This window comes from Chinchilla lanigera, unplaced genomic scaffold (genome assembly GCF_000276665.1).
Source record: "Chinchilla lanigera isolate Chin_1 unplaced genomic scaffold, ChiLan1.0 scaffold00005, whole genome shotgun sequence".
Taxonomy (NCBI): Eukaryota; Metazoa; Chordata; class Mammalia; order Rodentia; family Chinchillidae; genus Chinchilla; species Chinchilla lanigera.
This window is the reverse complement of record NW_004955406.1, coordinates 23,215,990-23,235,868: the sequence shown is the minus strand read 5'-3', so window position 1 is coordinate 23,235,868 and position 19,879 is coordinate 23,215,990. Positions and strand designations below refer to the sequence as shown.

General features: G+C 38.0%; 1 protein-coding gene across 3 annotated transcripts in view; it reads right to left on the bottom strand.

Annotated features, from left to right (window-relative positions):
* Positions 1–19,879, bottom strand: part of LOC102003313 (chromosome unknown open reading frame, human C1orf21) — a 130,641-nt gene that overhangs the window by 21,748 nt on the left and 89,014 nt on the right. For all 3 annotated transcript variants that reach the window (XM_005375052.1, XM_005375054.2, XM_013521592.1), the window contains 2 exons: positions 13,868–13,944; positions 5,484–5,544 (listed from right to left, as the gene is read on the bottom strand). In XM_005375052.1, coding sequence (XP_005375109.1) covers positions 5,484–5,544; positions 13,868–13,944 — 138 coding nt within the window. The remainder of the gene's footprint in view (positions 1–5,483; positions 5,545–13,867; positions 13,945–19,879) is intronic.

The following is a 19,879-nucleotide window of genomic DNA, read 5'->3' as shown; positions in this document are numbered from 1 at the left end:
GCTGGGACCACACAGACTCCATTCTGGAGGCTGCCAAAAGCCACTCTTAGCTCTAGCTACAAAGGACTAGAAGCAGCTCCCTGCTCTGTGACTGGTGGTGCAAGCAGGCAAATGGGGCTGGTGGCAGACCAGGGCATTATCCCCGCCCTACTACCAATGCATGAGAGGAATCAGCGGTCTGGCCAAGATCAGCCCCGCACCCAGTAGCAACCCTACTGCAGACTTTGTGGAGTTACTCAGTACAGATTCTAGCTCTGACTAGGGAACTAACACCAAACTGGGGGCACCTGAGGAATTTTTTTGGTGTGGGATGGTTTAGGTCTTGACTTTTATTGTTTAGTTTGTTTTCTCTGTCCTGTCTCCCTCTTTCTACACTGGTCTTTCTTGATTGTCTGGTATTTTCATGTGAATGAACATTGTTTCTAGTCTGCTTTGCCTCTATATTCTTTTGCTTTTTCCTTCATTCTTTCTCTCTTGTCCTCTTCTCTAGCTTCCCAAGGTTTGGGTGATTATCATTTGTCCTTCAGCCATGTTTCTACTATATTTCTCTTCAGTTATTGTTCTTTTGTTCCCTATCCCACTTAAATTCCTCTTTTCCACAGGATAAAATCACTTTACCAAAGGGAAACTCACTGCATGCAAGTGCCTGATTTTTGTTTGATGCTGTTATCTTACTCCTATGGTTAGTGATACCAAATTATCAGTTACCACAGATTGTCAGTTTCTAGGCTGTGCTTCATGAAATTGTTATTGATAATTGTACTCCTTTTGCCAGGGTGCCATACTTGTTGTAATCAGTTGTTTACCATTGTATGACAAAACTGTGATAATCTGGGACCATAACCATGTGGATAGTCTAGTACCAAAGGACTGGGTGCTGAGCCAAATAAGTAGCAACTCCTCATCCTTAACAAAGTGGGGAGATAGGATCTTGGGACAGACACAAAGGCCAGCAGCCAGCTACATACACCAAGAAGACATCTCAGAGGAATAGACATTTCCTAGGGAAGCCTTAATACCAGTGATAAAGCTACCTAACATAAGAAAAATACAAAGAACAACACAGAAAACAAATTAAAATAAAAAAATAGAAAATGACAAGATGCAGAAGGAAAATGCAATGCCACACTTCCCCCATTCCTGCACAAATCCAGGGGATAAGGTAGAAGAAATCAGAAGTCATTCACTTGAATATTCTGGAATTGCAGCAGCAGAAATAAAAACTATATACATGAGGCTATAGAGGAAATTGGAACAGAAATAATTTCTTAGGTTAAAAAAAAGAGATGATGACCATAATGAAAAACTTGTTCAGCAAATCTAGAGTAGACATAGACAAAAATAGAGGAGCACAGAAAAATGACAGAAACCATAAATGCCCATCATAGGAAACAAATCAAATCCAAGAAACAGATTCAAACAGATATCCAGAAAATTAAAAATTCCATTGAAAGTTTACAAAACCAAATGAAAGAAAGTGAAGATAGAATATCAGACCTAGAAGACAGGATCCCAGTTGGTGATTATGAAAAGAAAGATCTCTTAAGAATAATAAGGGACCATGAAAAAACAGTGCAACAACTGCAAGATGATGCAAAGAAGAACAACATAAGATTGATCAGAGTCAATGAAAAAGCAGGAATCAGCACAAATGACATAAAAAACCTTCCAAGCATGGGAAAAGAATTTGACATATAGTAAGTGAGGCAGACAGAACTCCAGTTAGTCATGAACAAAGTAAGTGTACAGCAAGATATAGAGTGATCAAGATTCCAGAAATTCAGCACAAGAATAGAATATTAAAAACTGTTAGAGAAAAGAAACAAATCATTTATAAAGGAAAGCCCATCAGAATTACAGCAGATTTCTCAGCACAAATCCTTAAATCAAGGAGAGCTTGGAGTGAAGTATTTCAAGTCCTGAAAAAAAAAAACAACTTCCAATTCACACCGATGTATGCTGCAAAAGTATCCTTCAGAATTAAAGGAGAAATAAAACACTTCTATGACAAAGAACAACTGAAGAAATTCATAACCACCAAACACCCTTTACAAAGTGTTCTGAAAGTTTAATTCTACAACAAACTTAGAGAGGATCTAATGCCATTACTCCTCAAACTCTTTAATGAAATTTAATGGGAAGCAATACTCCAAAGCATTCCTGGAAGCAAGTATTACCCTGATACCAAAACCAGAAAAAGATCCAACCAAGGAAGAACTAGAGGCCAATCTCCCTAATGAACACAGACACAAAATTCCTCAGTAAGATACTGGCAAACAGAACACAGAAAATCATCAATATTATATACCATGACCAAATAGGATTCATCCCAGGGATGCAGGGATGGCTTAACACATGCAAATCAGTAAATGTAAATACACCATGTTAACAGAGCCAGGGACAAAAAAGTATATGATCATCTTAATAAATGCATAAAAAGTTTGACAAAGTCTAACACCTGTTAAAAAAAAACCTCTATAGAAAATTGGAATAGATGGTCTTTATCTCAATCTGATAACAGCCATGTATAACAAATGCTCAGCTCCCATCTTACTAAATGATCATATACTGAAAAGTTTTACTCTAAAATCAGGAACAAGACAAGAATGTCCACTATCACTATTTCTATTCATACAGTTCTGGAAACACTAGCCAGAGCAATTAGACAAGAGAAAGAAATAAAAGGAATAAAGATAGCAAATGAAGAAGTTAAATTATCATTATTTGTAGATGACATGCTACTCTACATAGAACACCCTATAAACTCCACCAAAGGACTTCTAGATTTAATAACTAGATTTAGTTGCATAGCTAGATACGAAGTTGACACTGAGAAATCAATGGCAATCTCGTACACAAATAACAAACTCACTGACAGAGAAATGAGGGAAATCATGCCTTTTATAATTGTGCCTTTATGACAAATAATGAAATACTTAGGAATCAATTTAGTAAAGGAAGTAAAAGATCTCTACATTAAAAACTAAAGTAGTCTGAAAAAAGAAATTGAAGAGGATATCAGAAAAGGGAAGATATACCTTTATCCTGTGTAGGGAAACCAACATAGTAGAAATGGCCATACTTTCAGAATTGTTATACAGATTTAATGCAATTCTAATCAAAATACCATTAGCATACCTCACAGAACCAGAGAAAACACTTCTAAAATTCATTTGGAACCAGAAGAGACCTAGAATAGCAAAAACAATCCTAGACAACAGAGGCAAGGGAAGGGCATTACAATCCCTGACTTGAAATTATACTACAAAGCTATTGTTTTTTTTTTTTTTTTTTTGGTTTTTCTCTGGTACCAGGAACCGAACTCACGACCTTACGCTTGCTAGGCAAGCGCTTTTGCCGCTGAGCTAAATCCCCAGCCCCACTACAAAGCTATTGTGATAAAACAGCATGGCACTGGCAGAAAAACAGATCCAAGGATCAATGGAACAGACTAGAAGATGCAGAAACAAATCCAAACACACTTAGCCACCTAATCTTTGACAAAGGGGCCAAACACATTCACTGGAAGAAAGACAGCCTCCTTAATAAACAGTGATGGAAAAACTGGCTTTCCACATGCCTAAGTCTAAAAGTAGACCCAAGTCTATTGCTGTGCACTAAGCTAAAATCAAAATGGATCAAAGATCTAAATATTAAAACAGAAACACTAAATTTCCTGGAAAGAGAATAGGTAGAACTCTTAAAGACATTAGTGTAGCTACAAATATCATGAACAAAACCCTAATGGCAAAGGAAATACTAAAGGAATCAACAACTGGGCTCTCATCTTATTAAAAAGCTTTTGCACAGCAAAAGAAATCACTAACAGAAGGAGGAAAAATCACTCAAATCACCCAAAGAATAGGGAAAAACCTTAGCAAGTTGTTCTTCAGACAAAGGACAAATATGTAGAACATACAAAATATTGAAAAAAATCAGGCTCCCCAAATTTAAAGACCTAATCCAAAAATGAGCATCTGAATAGACACTTCTCAGACAAAGAAGTAAAAATGGCAAATAAATATATGAAAAAACGTTCAACATAACTGATCATTCAAGGAATGAAAATTAAAACAATGCTGAGATTCCATCTCATTCCAGAAAGAATGGCTGTTATCAAGAAATCAACCAATACCAAATGCTGTGGGGCTGTGAGGAAAATGAACCCTTCTCCACTGTTGGTGGGAGTGCAGACTGCTGCAACCACTGTGGAAACTCTTCAAAAAACTAGACTGGAGGTCTCATTTGAGCCAGCCATTCCCTTTCTTGGTATCTTCTGAAAAGAATTAAAACCATCATAGCACAGTGATATATGCACACCCATATTTATAGCAGCACAGTTTGTAACAGTTAAAGCTTGGAAACAACCCAAATGCCCACCAACCTAGGAATGGATAAAAAAGATGTGTTTTTTTTTTTTTAAATACAATGGAGTACTATTCAGCCATAAAGAAGGATAAACTTGAGACATTTATATCTAAATGGATGGATTTTGAGACCATACTCTTAAGTGAAATAAATCAAGATATACATGTGGAAATATCACACTCTCTCTGGTGTGAGAAACTTAATGTGCAAGTAGGAACCAAAGTGTATAATATATACTGTGAAAGAGGAAGAAATGCTTCCAAAGGCAAAGGGAACTGGGGGTGGGGGAACGCAGAAAAAAGAAAAATATGAGAAAAAAGGATAGAATTGAAACAAAGTTCTGTAAATAAGGAGGGGAAAAAGGTTCAAGGGAGGGGAAAGGAATTTGAACAAAAAGAACTAAGATATATCATATAAAGATACAAGTTCCTTATGATAAATGTGATAATTATATACATCTAAACTATACTAATAAACTTAATTTAAAAATGATAGGGAAAAATTCATGGGAAACATAAACACAAAGTACAATCATAACCTGAAAGTAAAGGAGGACACTTCCTTTACTGAGTAACGTAGGATATAAGATGCTTTCCAGGTAACATACTCAAGGCATTGCTAAAGATTTGGGTTTCTTAAAACATAAAAATTAACCTGAGATATATAAAGAGGAAACAGTATTTATGAAAAGAAGCACGATCCGAACAGACATAGTAACACAATGAATTTTAAGATAACTCTTTTTTTTTTTTTATAGATGTTGAGGATAAAATTCAGAGACAGACACCCTCCCGGTGAGCTACCTATGGCCCCAAGAAGTCATTCTTCAATATTTGTTTCAATTCTTCACAGAATTGTATTAATTTTAATTTGCTTCCATTTTCATTTTCCAGAAACTATATATTATCTTGGCATAAATGTCATAGAAATGATAAAATGTCTCTTGACTACTTAAAAAAACATGTAAACTCAAAGCACTATTTCTATGTTATCGTAAAGGAAATAACAGTAAAAATGAAATTACCTTTCCTTAAAAAAAAGAATACAGTTATTGTAACTTATAAAGCAATTAGTACAATTTCCTTGAAACACAGTCAGCTTTTTTTATTTCTTACCTTCTCAATCTTCTCATCCAGCATCCTGAAGAATTCTTGTTGGCTTTCAGAGATGTGCATGCTGAAAAACAAAGAGTAATTCAGTGTATATTTCAATGCTTTCTTAACCCCTCTCAAATGAAATATGGTGAACCCATAAACCTTGAGGCATTTATTTTTGTGCGGATTTTTCCATTGAAATACTCTAAGATTATATTAGAGTTATATGTCATTACAGTAATCCTGAAGTGTGTTTCATAACAGTCTACCAGTAGCTATGATTTAAGAAATACAATTTCCTTTCAATGTAGAGATGTTATTTATAGTAATGTTAACTAGGAGGTACGTGCCAAATGTTTTCTCCATAACACATTCATAATTTAAAAAGAAATAGAACAAGGGCAAGCAGCACATGGCATATTTCAACCCTGTGTAGCATAGAAAGAAAATTTATCCTGGTTATTACTGAAATGGGTACTTTATAGAGGCTGTCAGCATCAGCGTGATATCCAGCTGATGTATAGGTGTGGGATGAGACCAGCAACTGAGAACCTAGTGATGCCTTGACATTGTCCTCTTCACTTTCTACATTGATGACAGCAAATGTACCTGTTTGGGACTAAAATTCCACTGGAATGTGTGAGCTAGTCAGAGGGCATGTCTGAGTAGCACTAGCCCTATGTGTTTTCTTTTCCTAAGCCACCTAACAGCTTGCTCAGTAAGATGCTGACATGGCTGGCGGGGACAGGACATAGGAAGACCAGGTGAGCAGGGAAAAATCGCAGGTGAGAAGGGCGTGGGCAGTACGGGCCTCAGTGGTAAGATGTCTTTTGTTTCTACTGAGCAAAGAGTTGTGGGTGTTCCACGGGGATTAAGGATGCTGGGTAAGAGACACACACACCATGTTTCTTTCTGTTCCCACTAGTGCTTATTGCTTGTTGTGTCTGGTGTGTATGTGTGTGGGCAGAGTAAGTTCTAGAACAGTTTCTCCCCTTCAGGCTAAGTGTGGGGAGAAGCCTGACTAATGTGCCCCTTAGCACAATGCCTCCTCATACATTAGGGTCATATGAAGTGGCACAAGTGACCCCAACCCCTTCAAGCCTTCCCTGACAGATAGCAGGGCTCAGAGGAAGGTTCTCCCTTGACTTTAAACAAAGGTTTAAAGTCTGTGAGCACACGACATCAGCTGTGTTATAAGGAAAGCAATGCAAATATCTGACACCATTAATCATTTCACAGTTTACAAATTACTTTCACACATCATTTAATTCTGCCATCCTTTATATACCAGTTCAAATAAGGTAAATGTTTTGTTTGGGAAAGGGTGTGTTTCTTACGCAGGTTTGAGAAGAGCAGAAGCCAGGATGAGGATATATTATTAAACAACCTCTGTACAATACTGGTCAATAAAATTATTTTGTATAAGGAGTTTTCCCAGATCCCTCATTGTTTTACTTGCTGAAGCAACAAAACAGCCTTTATTTGAGCCACTCTGGATGCCAACCTTTCTAAATTACATATACTTTTAATAGAGGATCTGCTTCAAACAGTTCTTAATTTTCACTTACTAAGATTCATTCCCTTGTTCTCAAATCCTAATGCTCTCTGCAATACGGTGTTACCCAGAGTCCCTTGCAGGGGTGGAATGGGCTTTCTATTAGCAAAATGGTCTGGAGCCTCAGTGCTCAGCTTGCTCTGAGGTTTTTCTCAGGTCCCTTCTTCTCAGCATGGTGTTAGCCCTCCTTTATCTTTCCTTGCAGCTGCTGCTGCTGCTCCATGCTTGGAAGTGCAGTCAGGTCTGTCTGCTGCGTCTGAAGTTCGTGTAACAGGATCTGAGAGGAGCTGAGGGCTTCCTTATCAGTCAGAACATAAATCTTCTGGCCTCTATGTTAGATGTTCAGGTTCCCCTTGGACATCCTTTCTGTTTTTAGCCAAGTTGTTAAGAAATGAGGTTGTTAGACAACTGTAGGTCCCAGACAGGAAAGGCATTATGATATGCTACCGGGGAGTGAATCCAGGGCCTTGCACATGTTAGCCAAGCACTGTATCTCTGAGCTACATCCCTAGCCCTTTTCATTTTGAGACAGGGTTTCAACTAAGTTGCCCAGGATAGATTTGAACTTGTAGTCCTCCTGCCTCAGCCTACTCAAGTAGCTAGGATTACAGATGTGCACCACTGTACCTAGAAAAATATATGTACAGTATCTTGTTACAGTAACTATATCTCTATATCTCTTTATCTCTATCTATCTATCTGTATGTATATGTAGTTTCCCTAGGAAACTTTAGGAGATCTAACAAAAATGGCATTTTAGGTCTTTGTGTTTATGGTAGAAACTTTCTGGTTGGTGTTTTTAGCATATATTGACTTGCACATAATAGGAAGGCAAGAAATATTTGTAATTAAATGATAAAGTGCTCTCTATGTTCCTGTGATTCATGGGCCCTCACAGAGTCAGCACATGTGCAGCCTCATACTCCTCATCTAACCAGTGAAAGCAGTCTGTGATTGTTACTGACTTCCACTGGCTCTTTTATGTAATGATAGTAATATGAAAATGGAAATGTTTGGCTAGCACTCATACCTATGCACATCAGAGGGACAGGGAGAGATGTCTTCATGCTGCAGTCGTGTCTGCCATCTCTGAGATCACAATGCACTTACTGCAGACTCAGGAGTCTGAATCAGAAGGTGAAAGCTATGGGCCTCAAGATGCAAACTCATGCTATACAAGAACAAAAACTGCAGCAGTTTCAGTTTTGCACTGTCCCACTGATGTGGAAATGCTGCTTACTTTCTCTTTGTCTGAGAGCATTAAGCCATGCCTGTCTGCCTTTGCCTCTGTTGGTAAGTGACCAAGGAGGATCACAGAGAGTGGTTCACTCTCTCGCTATGCTGAGCTACAGCGCACTCACTCTGTCAGGATTAACTGAATGGAGGCAGACTTGCTATTTTCAAAGCCATGCGCCGTAGGCTAGCTCTTTCAGATAAACTCTTCCATCCCTGTGAGAGTGGCAGGCACGGCCAGGGAGGCAAATGCCCACACAGCATCCTAGTTATCTGTGTATCAGGAATGGTGCAATCTGAAAGCACAAGGCCTACTCTGCTGGTCTCTGTAGGCTCATTCCAGAAGTAAGAACAGAAATAAAATATCTCATATCCACTGATTCTTGCTTGGGTAAACACAGATCCCTCTTTTCCCATGAAGAAATCTATCAATAGAGCAGCATTAACGTAAGTATTTACCTTAAAAGTACAAAATGCACTGTGAAGCGCAGTCCCAGAGCAACAACTCAATTTTGAAATTCTTTCTGGAGCACAATTGCTGATTGTGAGTGGGAAAGAGGACAGGAGAAAAAGCTCATAGGCTTCCCCATCTTCCCTCAAGCCAACAGGAAGGGACTATTAAACTGTTTATGACTGAAGTTGATATAGTATGAATAGTTGGTGCTAAGAGTCATTAGACCTAAAAAGCTTTTACAAAGGTTTGTATTGTACTTGATTTAATGAATAAAGTTCACCAATTTCAGTAAGCCCTATTTCTCCCTAATAAGTAAAACTCAACTCCATACTTCTTGTAACTCCAGCTAGTGCTGCAAGGCTCTGTGAGCTCACCCTGCACCATCACAGGTTCCTCCTTCTGGGACCTCTCAGCTTCGTGGGACCAGGGATGACAACACTAGGAATCTTAATCCAAGGAATCAAATTATAGAATGGTGGGTAAAACAGGTTTCAGTATTAAAACATAAAGTGACTTTCGTTTCTAGTGATTTATTTTATTTTATTTTAATTTTTGTCTTTTTGAGACAGGGTCTCGCTATGCAGTTCAGGATGGCGTTGAGCTCACTTTGTAGCCCAGGCTGGTCTCAAACTCACAACTATCCTCCTGCCTCAGCCTCCAGAGTGCTGGGATTACAGGCATGGGCCACCACGCCCTGCTTCTAGCGATTTAAATAGTACAAAAATCCAAGCAATAAAAACCTAAATTACAAATCTAAAAAAGATGACATGAAAATAGGAGGGAGAATATTAGTAGACAAAGGGAGGGGACCAAGGAGGAGAGGATGAAAAGGGGAGTAATAGGAGGGTGGATGTGATCAAAATTATATGTATGCATGCATGAAAACACCACATTTCAATCCAATAGTTTATAAAATTAATAGGCACTAATAAAAATCTATTGTAAAAAGTAGTATGTCATCAGGAAAAAAAAGATGAGCTAGGCAAGGTTCTAATTCCCTAATACTTTACCCAAAATATGCCACTTTGGCACATTCATTATTTTGAGCCAAAGGCACTTGAAAAACAGCAAGGGGCACTCTGATCTCTTTCCTGCCTGAAAGCAGGAAATACAGTTCTCATGTGAAAGATGCCCTCTTTACACTAGGAAAAAAGAAATATTCTTACACTGGAGATGAGGAGCCAAAGCCAAAAGAATCCTCTACAGACCTTGTTAAAGTAACTGTTATCAATTTTTGGTCACCCCCCATATTTCAGGCATTCTTCCACAATTGCTTCTCTTTGTTCAGTCTAGTATATAAGCATTTAGTTTTTGCTGCTTTGTTGGATCTTCATTTTCCTTTTGGGGTTTTATGTACACGTAAAAAGTCTCTGTGCTTTTCTCCTGCTAATTTGTTTTATACAAATTTTATCCTCAGGCCCAGCTGAAAACCTTACGAGGATTGAGGTAAGGTCTTGCCTCTCTTACATCTACAAACGTGAAATTCAATTACCCAGTAGGTTCCTGGTAACCCTGGCCTGACCAGCGTTATTCCTTCATTATCATCACTGTTTTTCAATGGGAGCTCAGGGAAATGGATTGATCTTCATTTCATGACAGATTTCTACTTACTTTTATTTAGTTAATTATGTTGATTTCACAAATAGTATAATAAGCATGCATGAAACCAAAACAAAAGTAAAACTAGAACCTTGACAACCAGCTACAGGGAACTCCAGGTTAGTTCCTGTCCTTGTGTGCTCCCTCTACCCCAGTGTGACCACCGCTTCTTCATTTGTCTTTCCTATAATTCCACTGAGGTTCTATGTGTGATTTGAAACAGCCAATTATCCATAGCAGTTGTTTTTAACTTTATAAGGAGAGCATCATGGTCTATGCATCCATCAGAAATCACTCTTTCTTCTAATATTTATATTGATGGGGCCCATCCAGCACTGTGGATCGTAGAATATTCTATTACACTGTGGAGTAGTATCCTCTCTATTATGTGAATATAGTGCAGTTCATTTATCTGACCTATTAAAGGGCATTTTGGTTTTTTCAAACTATTAAGGCATCCTTACCAAGGGCCAGACAATGTCATAAACACTAGGAATACATTACCACATTTGATTGCAGGACTTGTATGGTAGAATTTTTCATTTCCATTTTTCTTTAAGAAAACTGAAACTCAAAGACTAGGTCACCTGCCTGAGACCACAAAGCTAGTATGTGTAGCAACAAATGAAGGTATGAAGGCTACTGTCTTTATAGGATGGGACTGGCCTTCCACTTGTGGGGCAAATAACCTCCTCCTTTATTTATTTATTCATTCATTCACTCTGAGGGCCTTGAGCATGCTAGGGATGAGCTCTACCACTGAGCTACACACCTCCAGGTCTATCTTATTTTATGTATCTGCATAATAAATGATGGCTTTTTAGAATCACACATGTCAATAGCAGAAAAAGTATAACTCTTCCTTTGACACTCCCCACCCCCAAAATATTTCTTAGTTGAATTCCAGGCACCCAATATTCTTATCCTCATGTTCTCTGTTTAAAACACACACACACACACACACACACACACACACACACACACACGCTACTATGTGAAAACAGTATTTGCTTGTTTCAGTGTAAACACGCGAGCCAATTTAATAAACTCCTCCGTGAGCTTTGCCAGTCTACAAAGCATGCTGCTTCAGGGTGTCAAGGTTAAGTAAAGTGTTCTCTCTAACAGGACAGAGAAATAGTCCATCCAATCTCTCCATGTAAGTCAGATGTAAGGAAGCATTTGAAAATTGCGTATTTCACAGGGCTTGGATGAAAAGGTGATTTGGCTGTGTTACCAGACACTTATTGTCCCCAAAGGCAGGTACAGTGTGCATCAAAGTGATTAGCAGAGAGGCAGGCAAGGAAGGTCACCGTGATAGGACAACAGCGACCTGAGGGTGAAATAATTCATCTTATCATTCCACTGACATTGTAAACCATAAGTGGATTTTAAGGTGTTCAGCTTTTCTTTGCAAGTAAAAATTAAATCACTGGGCCCTTCCCTATCCCTGGAGGTACCCTGACTGCTACGACATGGTGGCCACTGCTGCTGAGATCCACAGACGCTGAGCCAGGTTAAAGGGATTATGGCCTAGATTGTTTTTAAGAACTTTTCTAAGAAGGCCCATAGATAATATAACTTCTGCTTATGATCTTGACTTATGGAGTCCCTACATGCACCTAATAGTGAAATTTATTTTGGGGTTTCCAACGTACCTGTGTCACTGGTATCCCCAGGGAATTTGTTTGAATTTAGGGAGAACACCACAAGAAAGGCAGTTTCTCAAATAACAGAGCCTTTTTTCGTTTCGTGGTACTGAGGCCTGAACCCACAGGCTTCACACTGACTACATTCCTAGCCCTGTTTATTTTGAGACAGGATTTTCCTAAGCTGCCCAGGTGGGACTCAAACTCACAACTCTCCAGCCTCACCATCCCTGTGTTGGGATCACTGGTGTACACCAGCATGGCCAGTTAACAGAGCCTCTTTTAAGAAAGGGGGAGGCCAATTTCATGGTTTCAGAGTGTGCCAGGCATGTGGTGCATGCCTGGAATCCCAGCATTTGGGAGGCTGAGGTAGGAGGATTGCCATGAGTTGAGGGCAGCTTGGACTACATGGCAAGACCCTGTCTCAAAAACACAAACAATGGAATGGTTTCAAAAGTACATTTTATTGCCAATGTAGAGCCAGCTCTAGAACCATCTAGAAAACTACTCATTATTCACTTTAAGTTTTAAGAAATGCATCCACTGTTTTAGTAAGGCATACATGGATGGTTATTTGTTGGTAATGCACAATGTACTTGCTCCATTGAGGAAATGTACTAGACACTCTCTATATACCCTTTGTGTAGTGTAATCTGTTTTTCAAAAGTTTTTCTTTAAAAATCATTAGACGTTTTAAATTATATAACACATAGAAAACATAATTTTACATTACATAACACATAATTACATAACACATAGAAAACATATAATGTTCTTTGTACTTTTTTGAATGACAATGGGAGGCGCACACATATAATCAGCACCCACATTATGAAACTGAGCTCTGTTCCACAGTCTTGCCACGTGTTAGACAGAACATTATACTAAACTCACTGTTTTGAATTTAATGCCTTTTCATGTCTTTGCTTCTCCTTATTTTTTTACCATTTACTGTACTACTTAGTTCTGTCTGCTTTTGAACTTTATCTAAATAGAGCCACATATAGGCACATACTTGAGATTCTCCCATTTGATGTGCATAGTTATGGGCCATGCATTTTCACTGATGTGTAGAATTCCCATGATAGAAACATGCTGCAATTTTGTTGCTCACTATTGTTTTTGATGGACATTTGGTTTTACTTTCCAGGGATCATGTAAATGAGCTCAGAATATGTCTTCTGGCAGAAATGTAACAAGAATTTCTTAAGGGTATATACCCAAGATTGGCACTGTAGGGTAAAGTATGCCTAGGTTCAACTTTACCAGAGTGTGTAAATTGTTTTCCAATGTAATCACATCAGTTTATACTCTTACAAGAAAAGGTTAAGAATATCTATTGATCCATATCCCGGTTGACCTTTTCTTTGTCAGACTTTTAAGGTTTTTCCAACTTGGGAGTATGAATGACATTTTTTCATATGTAACAGTCATTCATTTCCAATTCGCTAAAATGATTGTTCCTGTCTTTAGCCTGTTATTTTATTGGTTCTCTGTCTTTTACTTATTCATTTGTAGAATTACTTTGCATATTCTGGAAACCCATGTATGTGGTCTTCCATTTTGTGGCTTTTTACTACTTTTTAGTATATTTTGATAAACAGAAGTTCTTAATTTTAGTGTAGGCATTTTCATTAATGATTTTCTTTAAGACTTCCATGTTCTGTGCTTGCTCAAAAGCTTTCCTTATTCCACGATCATAAAACTATTTCTCCCCATTTTCTGCTAACTGGCATGCAACTGTCAGCTCTAATGTGTACTGTGGATGTTTTGGGACTCTATCCTCTCTGAGGCCACACTACCACAGTTGCTAAAGCTTTATAATAAGCCTTGCTTACCTGGTAGGCAAAATGGAGCTCCCTCTGGAAACACTTTTAGTTTTAAAAACAACATAAGGAAAATAGGAACTAGAACTTACTTTGCTCTGGATTGATGAACTAATCCAGGAATCTCTTTATTAGTTTTAAGTCTTACATTTGAGCTGGCATTTTTTTCCTGTAAGACACAAGCATATGCGTGGAAAACACAAGATCAGAGTCTGAATTTCAACCATAGCATGAATTTTCATAACAGAAATGTTAGTTGGAGCTGTTTGGGACCCTCTACCATGGCTAGTTCCTTCACAAGGACAGAAGTCTTCACAATGATCTTACACAATCTGCATCACAATATAGGTAGAACCCACAAGGCATTTTAACAGGGAACATTGGGAAAGAGTAATTAGCTTTTTAACATCTATGACAGTTTAGAAAGCAATGGACAGCTAATATGTAATTGTTCAATTATAACACAGAATCAAATAGAAGATTCCTATATCAAAAGAGAAGTAGTATTACATTCAGAGCCACTGTCTACCTGCCCAAGTTAACTAACTTTAGTGATTTTATTTATAAAGTTAATGGCAGACATAAAGTTTGCACAGAACCTACCAGTGACAAGGATGAGAATATGACTAAAAATAACAATTTTCAGCCCTCAAAAACACTGGTATTGATTTAGAATGAATTAATGAAATCAATACTAGCCTGGATTCAAGAAGTGCTTCTCTGGCATTTTCACCTTCCCTGACGACTTATTCCCAGTATGTCAGTCATACGGGAAGGAAATACTCTCATATCTTAAATGCAAAGGCATTAGTAAGCTCACAATCTCAACACTACTGTTCTTATGCTGTTAACAATTTATTCAAAAGGACTTTAAAATTTGGTTGCAAATCTACCCCTAAAATGAAAGGAAACACTATTCTAAGTCTACTTAGAAGGCAACTATTACATACTTCGGGAACTTGAAGTGTGGCTGTAATTAGTGTCTGTGATGAATAAAAACTGCTGTGGGGAAACTCAATATTCTCACCCCATGTGGAGTGAATTGGGAAGACACATAAAACAGACGGTCCCCAAATGGGCTCTTTAAAGCCCATATTTCTCCTAGGACAGCAGAAGCCAGTTAAGCCCGTGAAATTCCAATGACGTATATGCTGCGGTTGTTTGTTATTTACCATGTGTATATCTGCATCACACTAGTACTCTAAAAAAATAAGGTAATAGAAAAAGAAACAATCACAATTCTCTTGTAGTCACTCTTACATTCCTTGCCTCACACTAAAACTAAGAATGTTTCCATGAAGAATTAAGAAGTGTAAAATATGAGCTGCCCCTTCAGCCCACATAGGCAGGTAACAACAGATGAATTATCTTTTCTTTTACAAAACATGTGGAAAAATCAGAAAACTCTAATGGACTCAATCCAGAAGGCAGGGCCAGGTCCTCCTTTACCCCTGAGCTATGATGCTTGGTGTGGTGGGGGCATTCCATGGGAAGTGCTCAGCAAATAGTGGCAGAATGAATAAACCATGCAAACACACAATTAACTACTCTTTAGAGGCCAGAGATGAAAAGAATAGCTCTAATGTAGTCTCTCTGCAGGATGGCAGATAAAGGTTCCTTTCAAGTTGTTCATTTTCTTCCTTATACTCTATGTCCTCTTTGGTTGAACACTGAAAATGGGTGTGTGTGGTATGACAGACAGTTATCCTTTTCTTTGTCCATGTAATCGCCCATATAAACTCTGGGCTTAAATGATAAACCGTAATTTGCAACATTATTGAGGTAGGCAAGTCACTTCTAAATCTAAATACAAGTGACATGCAATAGTAATCTACTTATATTCAAATTCGTTAAACTGTATCCTTCATGATTACATTGGGTCATCAACTCTTCCTTAAAATCTTGTGTAGTTAGAAGAGTCCCTCCTAAACAATAGAGACTCAAAGGATGAACACGAGTGAGAACAAGTATTTTCAGATTTTCCAGTTTAAAAATATATATAATAATAAACTTCCTTTTATGCATTTATATTTATTCATTTTTATAAACTGTCACTCACCAAGACCAATCATAACAACTTACTGAGCACTTACTATGTCAGGTACTATTGTCAGTATTACATATATTAATTCATTTTAATGCCTACAATACCTTCATAAGATGGGTACCAGTGTTCCCATTTTACAGATGAGCAAGCTGAGGCACTGAGAGGTGAAGTACTCACCTGGAATCACATAAGAAATACTCAAAGTGGTAATGCTGGGATTTGAATCCAAGCAGTTTGGCCCCAGAGGCCATGCTATTAGCCACCAAGACCTTTTTACTTCAAATTTTGACCCATTTTATTATACAACATGAAAAAAATCACATTTGTTGAAATTCCCATCCATCTCCTCTGAAAACCTTTTCTTTCAGCAATGGGAATTGACCCTAGGGCCTCCTGCATGCTACCAGTACTCTACCACTGAGTTATTTCCCTAGCCTTTAACAAATTTATGTAGTTTTTACATCCTAGACTGTCAAAAAGACATGCACCTAAGCCACAAGATTTAATAAAAGTAAATCATTTGTACTGCTTCATCAAGGGAATTGTTAAGTGAAAATACAATTTTCTTTTCTACTGTGGGTCCAGGGTGATGGTGAATACAATGACTACTGTATCATTCCCTTTTTCTGTTGCCAGAAGGAAAGACCCAAAGCTGAGTAATTCGGAAAGATGGGTGTCTTTAGATCAGTTTTGGAGGCTCAAGGTCTAAAATCAAGTGTCCCTATCTGTTCAGCTTCTGGTGAGGGCTCCCTTGGCTGCATTACAATATGGTACAGCAATGAAAAGGGAAATTATGCTATGCAGAAGAGGCAAGCATGTGGAGTGGGCTCATGTTCTAACCACTCACTCTGGAGAGAATTAACGGACTTCATGAGATCAGCATTAATCCCTTTGGGGGACAGTGCCTGAGTGACCTAGTTATCTGTTCTCTCTCACCAGGCCACACCACTTAAGGATCCCACCCCCTCTCAAAATTGCTGCATGGAGGGCCAAACCTCCCGGTCAAGAAGCTTTGGGAGGTCATATCTGAACCACAGCGAATACTGCAGAGTCTCACGCCATTACCCTGGGTTAGCCTAAGGTATCTTTAGTCCTATCTACGGTTGCTGTTGCACAGCATAAATGCTAATACAGCAACAAGGCAAACAAATAGGCCTGCAGTGTTACTGGGAAAAGATCTTGAGAATTCCCAAGGGGTCGGTATGCCACACTTTGACCACAGTGCCCCTCCAGTTTCATAGGAAAAAACCCCAGTCAATTATTTAATTATGCTATTTGCCATGCTTTAAAAAAAAATTAACCTTATTGAGGTAAAATTCCTTAGACATTTCTCCATTATAATTGTGTGATGAAATGAGTTTAGGACATGTAAAGAGTTATGTGATCATCACCACAATCCAGGTTGGATACAGTTCTATCGTTCTAAAAAAGTTTCCTTGTCATGATTTGCAGTTAATCCCTGTTCTTATCCAGAGACCCAGGCAACTACAAGTCTGCTCTCTGCCTCTACAAATTTGTATTTTCTGGATTCATATAAATGGAGTCATACAATATGTAGCTTCATACAATATGTTTGGTGTTTTTTCACTTTACATAATATTCATGAGGATCATCCTTGTTGTAGCATTTATCAGTATTTCATTTATTTTAATTGCGAAATAGATTCTAATGTCTGAATAGGTCACATCTTGTTCACCTACCCATCACTTGATGGATGTGTGGATTGGCGCTGTTATAAATAAATGCTGTTAGAAGCATTCACATATAAGCCTTTGTGTCCACATATGTTTTCATTTCTCTGTGGTAGACTCCTAGAGGTGGAACTGTTGGAATATGTAGTAAGTTTATGTTTCACTGTTTGAGATACTGACAAACTGTGTTCTGAAGTGCTGCATAATGCACCATGGTTTCAGGTTCTCCAACATCCCCACCACCAATGCCTAGTACACACTTTTTGATTACTGCCATTCTAGTGGGTAGGTAGTGGGATCTCATTGTGGGTTTTATTTTAAAAACATGAACTTTATTTATTTATTCATTCATTCATTCATTCATTCATTGTCTTTTTTGAGACAGGGTCTCGCTATACAGTTCAGGCTGGCCTTTAGCTCACTTTGTAGCCCAGGCTGGCCTCGAACTTGCAACTATCCTCCTGCCTTGGCTTCCTGAGTGCTGAGATTACAGGTGTGTATCACCATGCCTGGCTAAAAGCATGCATTTTAAAGATTTGTTCTTATTTTTCTGTGTATCCTGCAGAACACCTAGCACCTGGCTACATGTAAGTTTTTATATATTCACTGATGGCTGCGTTTGTATAAATAAGTCAATTTTATATACTGACATATACATGGACATATACATATACTACATATACATATATTACACATATATGGACATATACATGTATTACACACATATTATTATATATATGGACATATACATATATTACATATCCTTATAAACATAATCAATTTCTACTTTGGGATTCCTTTGCTAGGAGAGTTTTTTGAAATTAACAATATTTATTATACTGCATATTGTTATCTTTAAAGTAGTTGCTCAGATTTTAAGATAAGCTCTAACTGATCCTTTCAGTGAACTAACAGAAATTAGGAGAACAATTATCTTAGTGATCTTGTGTATATATATGTATCTTTTCCTGCTTCTTTCCTTTCTCTTTTCTACCATCCCCGTTGTTCTTTCCTTTTGAGTAGTGTCTTTCCCTTTCACAACAATATCTACTGTACCTTTTGGATCTTATTTACTCTTTCAGTATCTTACACAAGGGAGACAATACGATATTTACACATGTGAGTCTGGTTTATTTCACTTATGAGTATTGTCTCTAGTTGCATCCATTTACCCATAAAAGCCTTGAGTTTATCTTTCTTTATAGCTAAATAGTACTCCACTGTATAAAAATACCACATCTTTTTTATCCATTCCTCAGCTGATGGGCATTTGAGTGTTTCCAAGATTTAGCTATTACAAATTGTGCTGCTATAATGGGTGCTGTGGTACTGACAAAAAACCAGACCTGACGGTCAAGGGAACAGATTAGAAGATGCAGACACAACTACAAACACACTCAGCCACCTTATCTTTCACAAAGGGGCCAAACATGTTCACTGGAAGAAAGACAGCCTCTTTAATAAATGGTGCTGGGAAAACTGGCTTTCCACATGCCAAAAACTAAAACTAGACAAACTAAAGTCAAAATGGATTAAAGATCTAAATATTAAAACAGAAGCACTAAATCTACTGGAAGAGATAGTATGTAGAAATCTTGAAGACATAGGGGTAGGCGGAGAGTTCATGAACAAAAAACAAACTGCAACGGAAATACTTCAAAGAATCAACAACTTGGATCTCATCTTATTAAAAGTTTTTGCACATCAAAAGAAATCACCAAGAGTAAAAAGAAAACCCATAAATTCAAAAAATTTTTTAGCCAACTGTATCTCAAAGGACTTCTACCAAGAACACATAAAGAATTTAAAAAAAAAATCAGGTCCCCTAAATTCAAAGACCCAGTCCAAAAATGGGCATCTGAGATGAATACACACTTTTCAGATGAAAAATTACAAATGGCAAATAAATATATGAAAAAATGTTCAACATCATTGGTCATTTGAGAAATGCAAATTAAAGCAACACTGAGATTCCATCTCACCTCAGAAGGAATGGCTATCATCAAGAAATCAACCAACAACAAATGCTGGAGGGGCTGTGGGGAAAAAGGAACGCTTCTCCACTGTTGGTGGGAGTTTAGATTGGTGCAACCACTGTGGAAATCAGTGTGAAGATTCCTCAAAAAACTAGGATTAGAGGTCCCATTTAACCCAGCTCTTCCCCTTCTTGGTATTTTCCCACAGGAAATGAAAACATCATACCACAGCTGGGAGAGTCTTAAACAGCCTTTTAAAAGAGTCCTTTAAAGAGTCTTTTTAGAAAAAAAGAGAAAAGCAAGCAAGTAATGAAGCAGGGCTGGAGGAAGGAGGAAGCTGGTGGCAGCAGGGGAGACGTGCGGTCACTACCAGAGTCATCTCAGACCCAG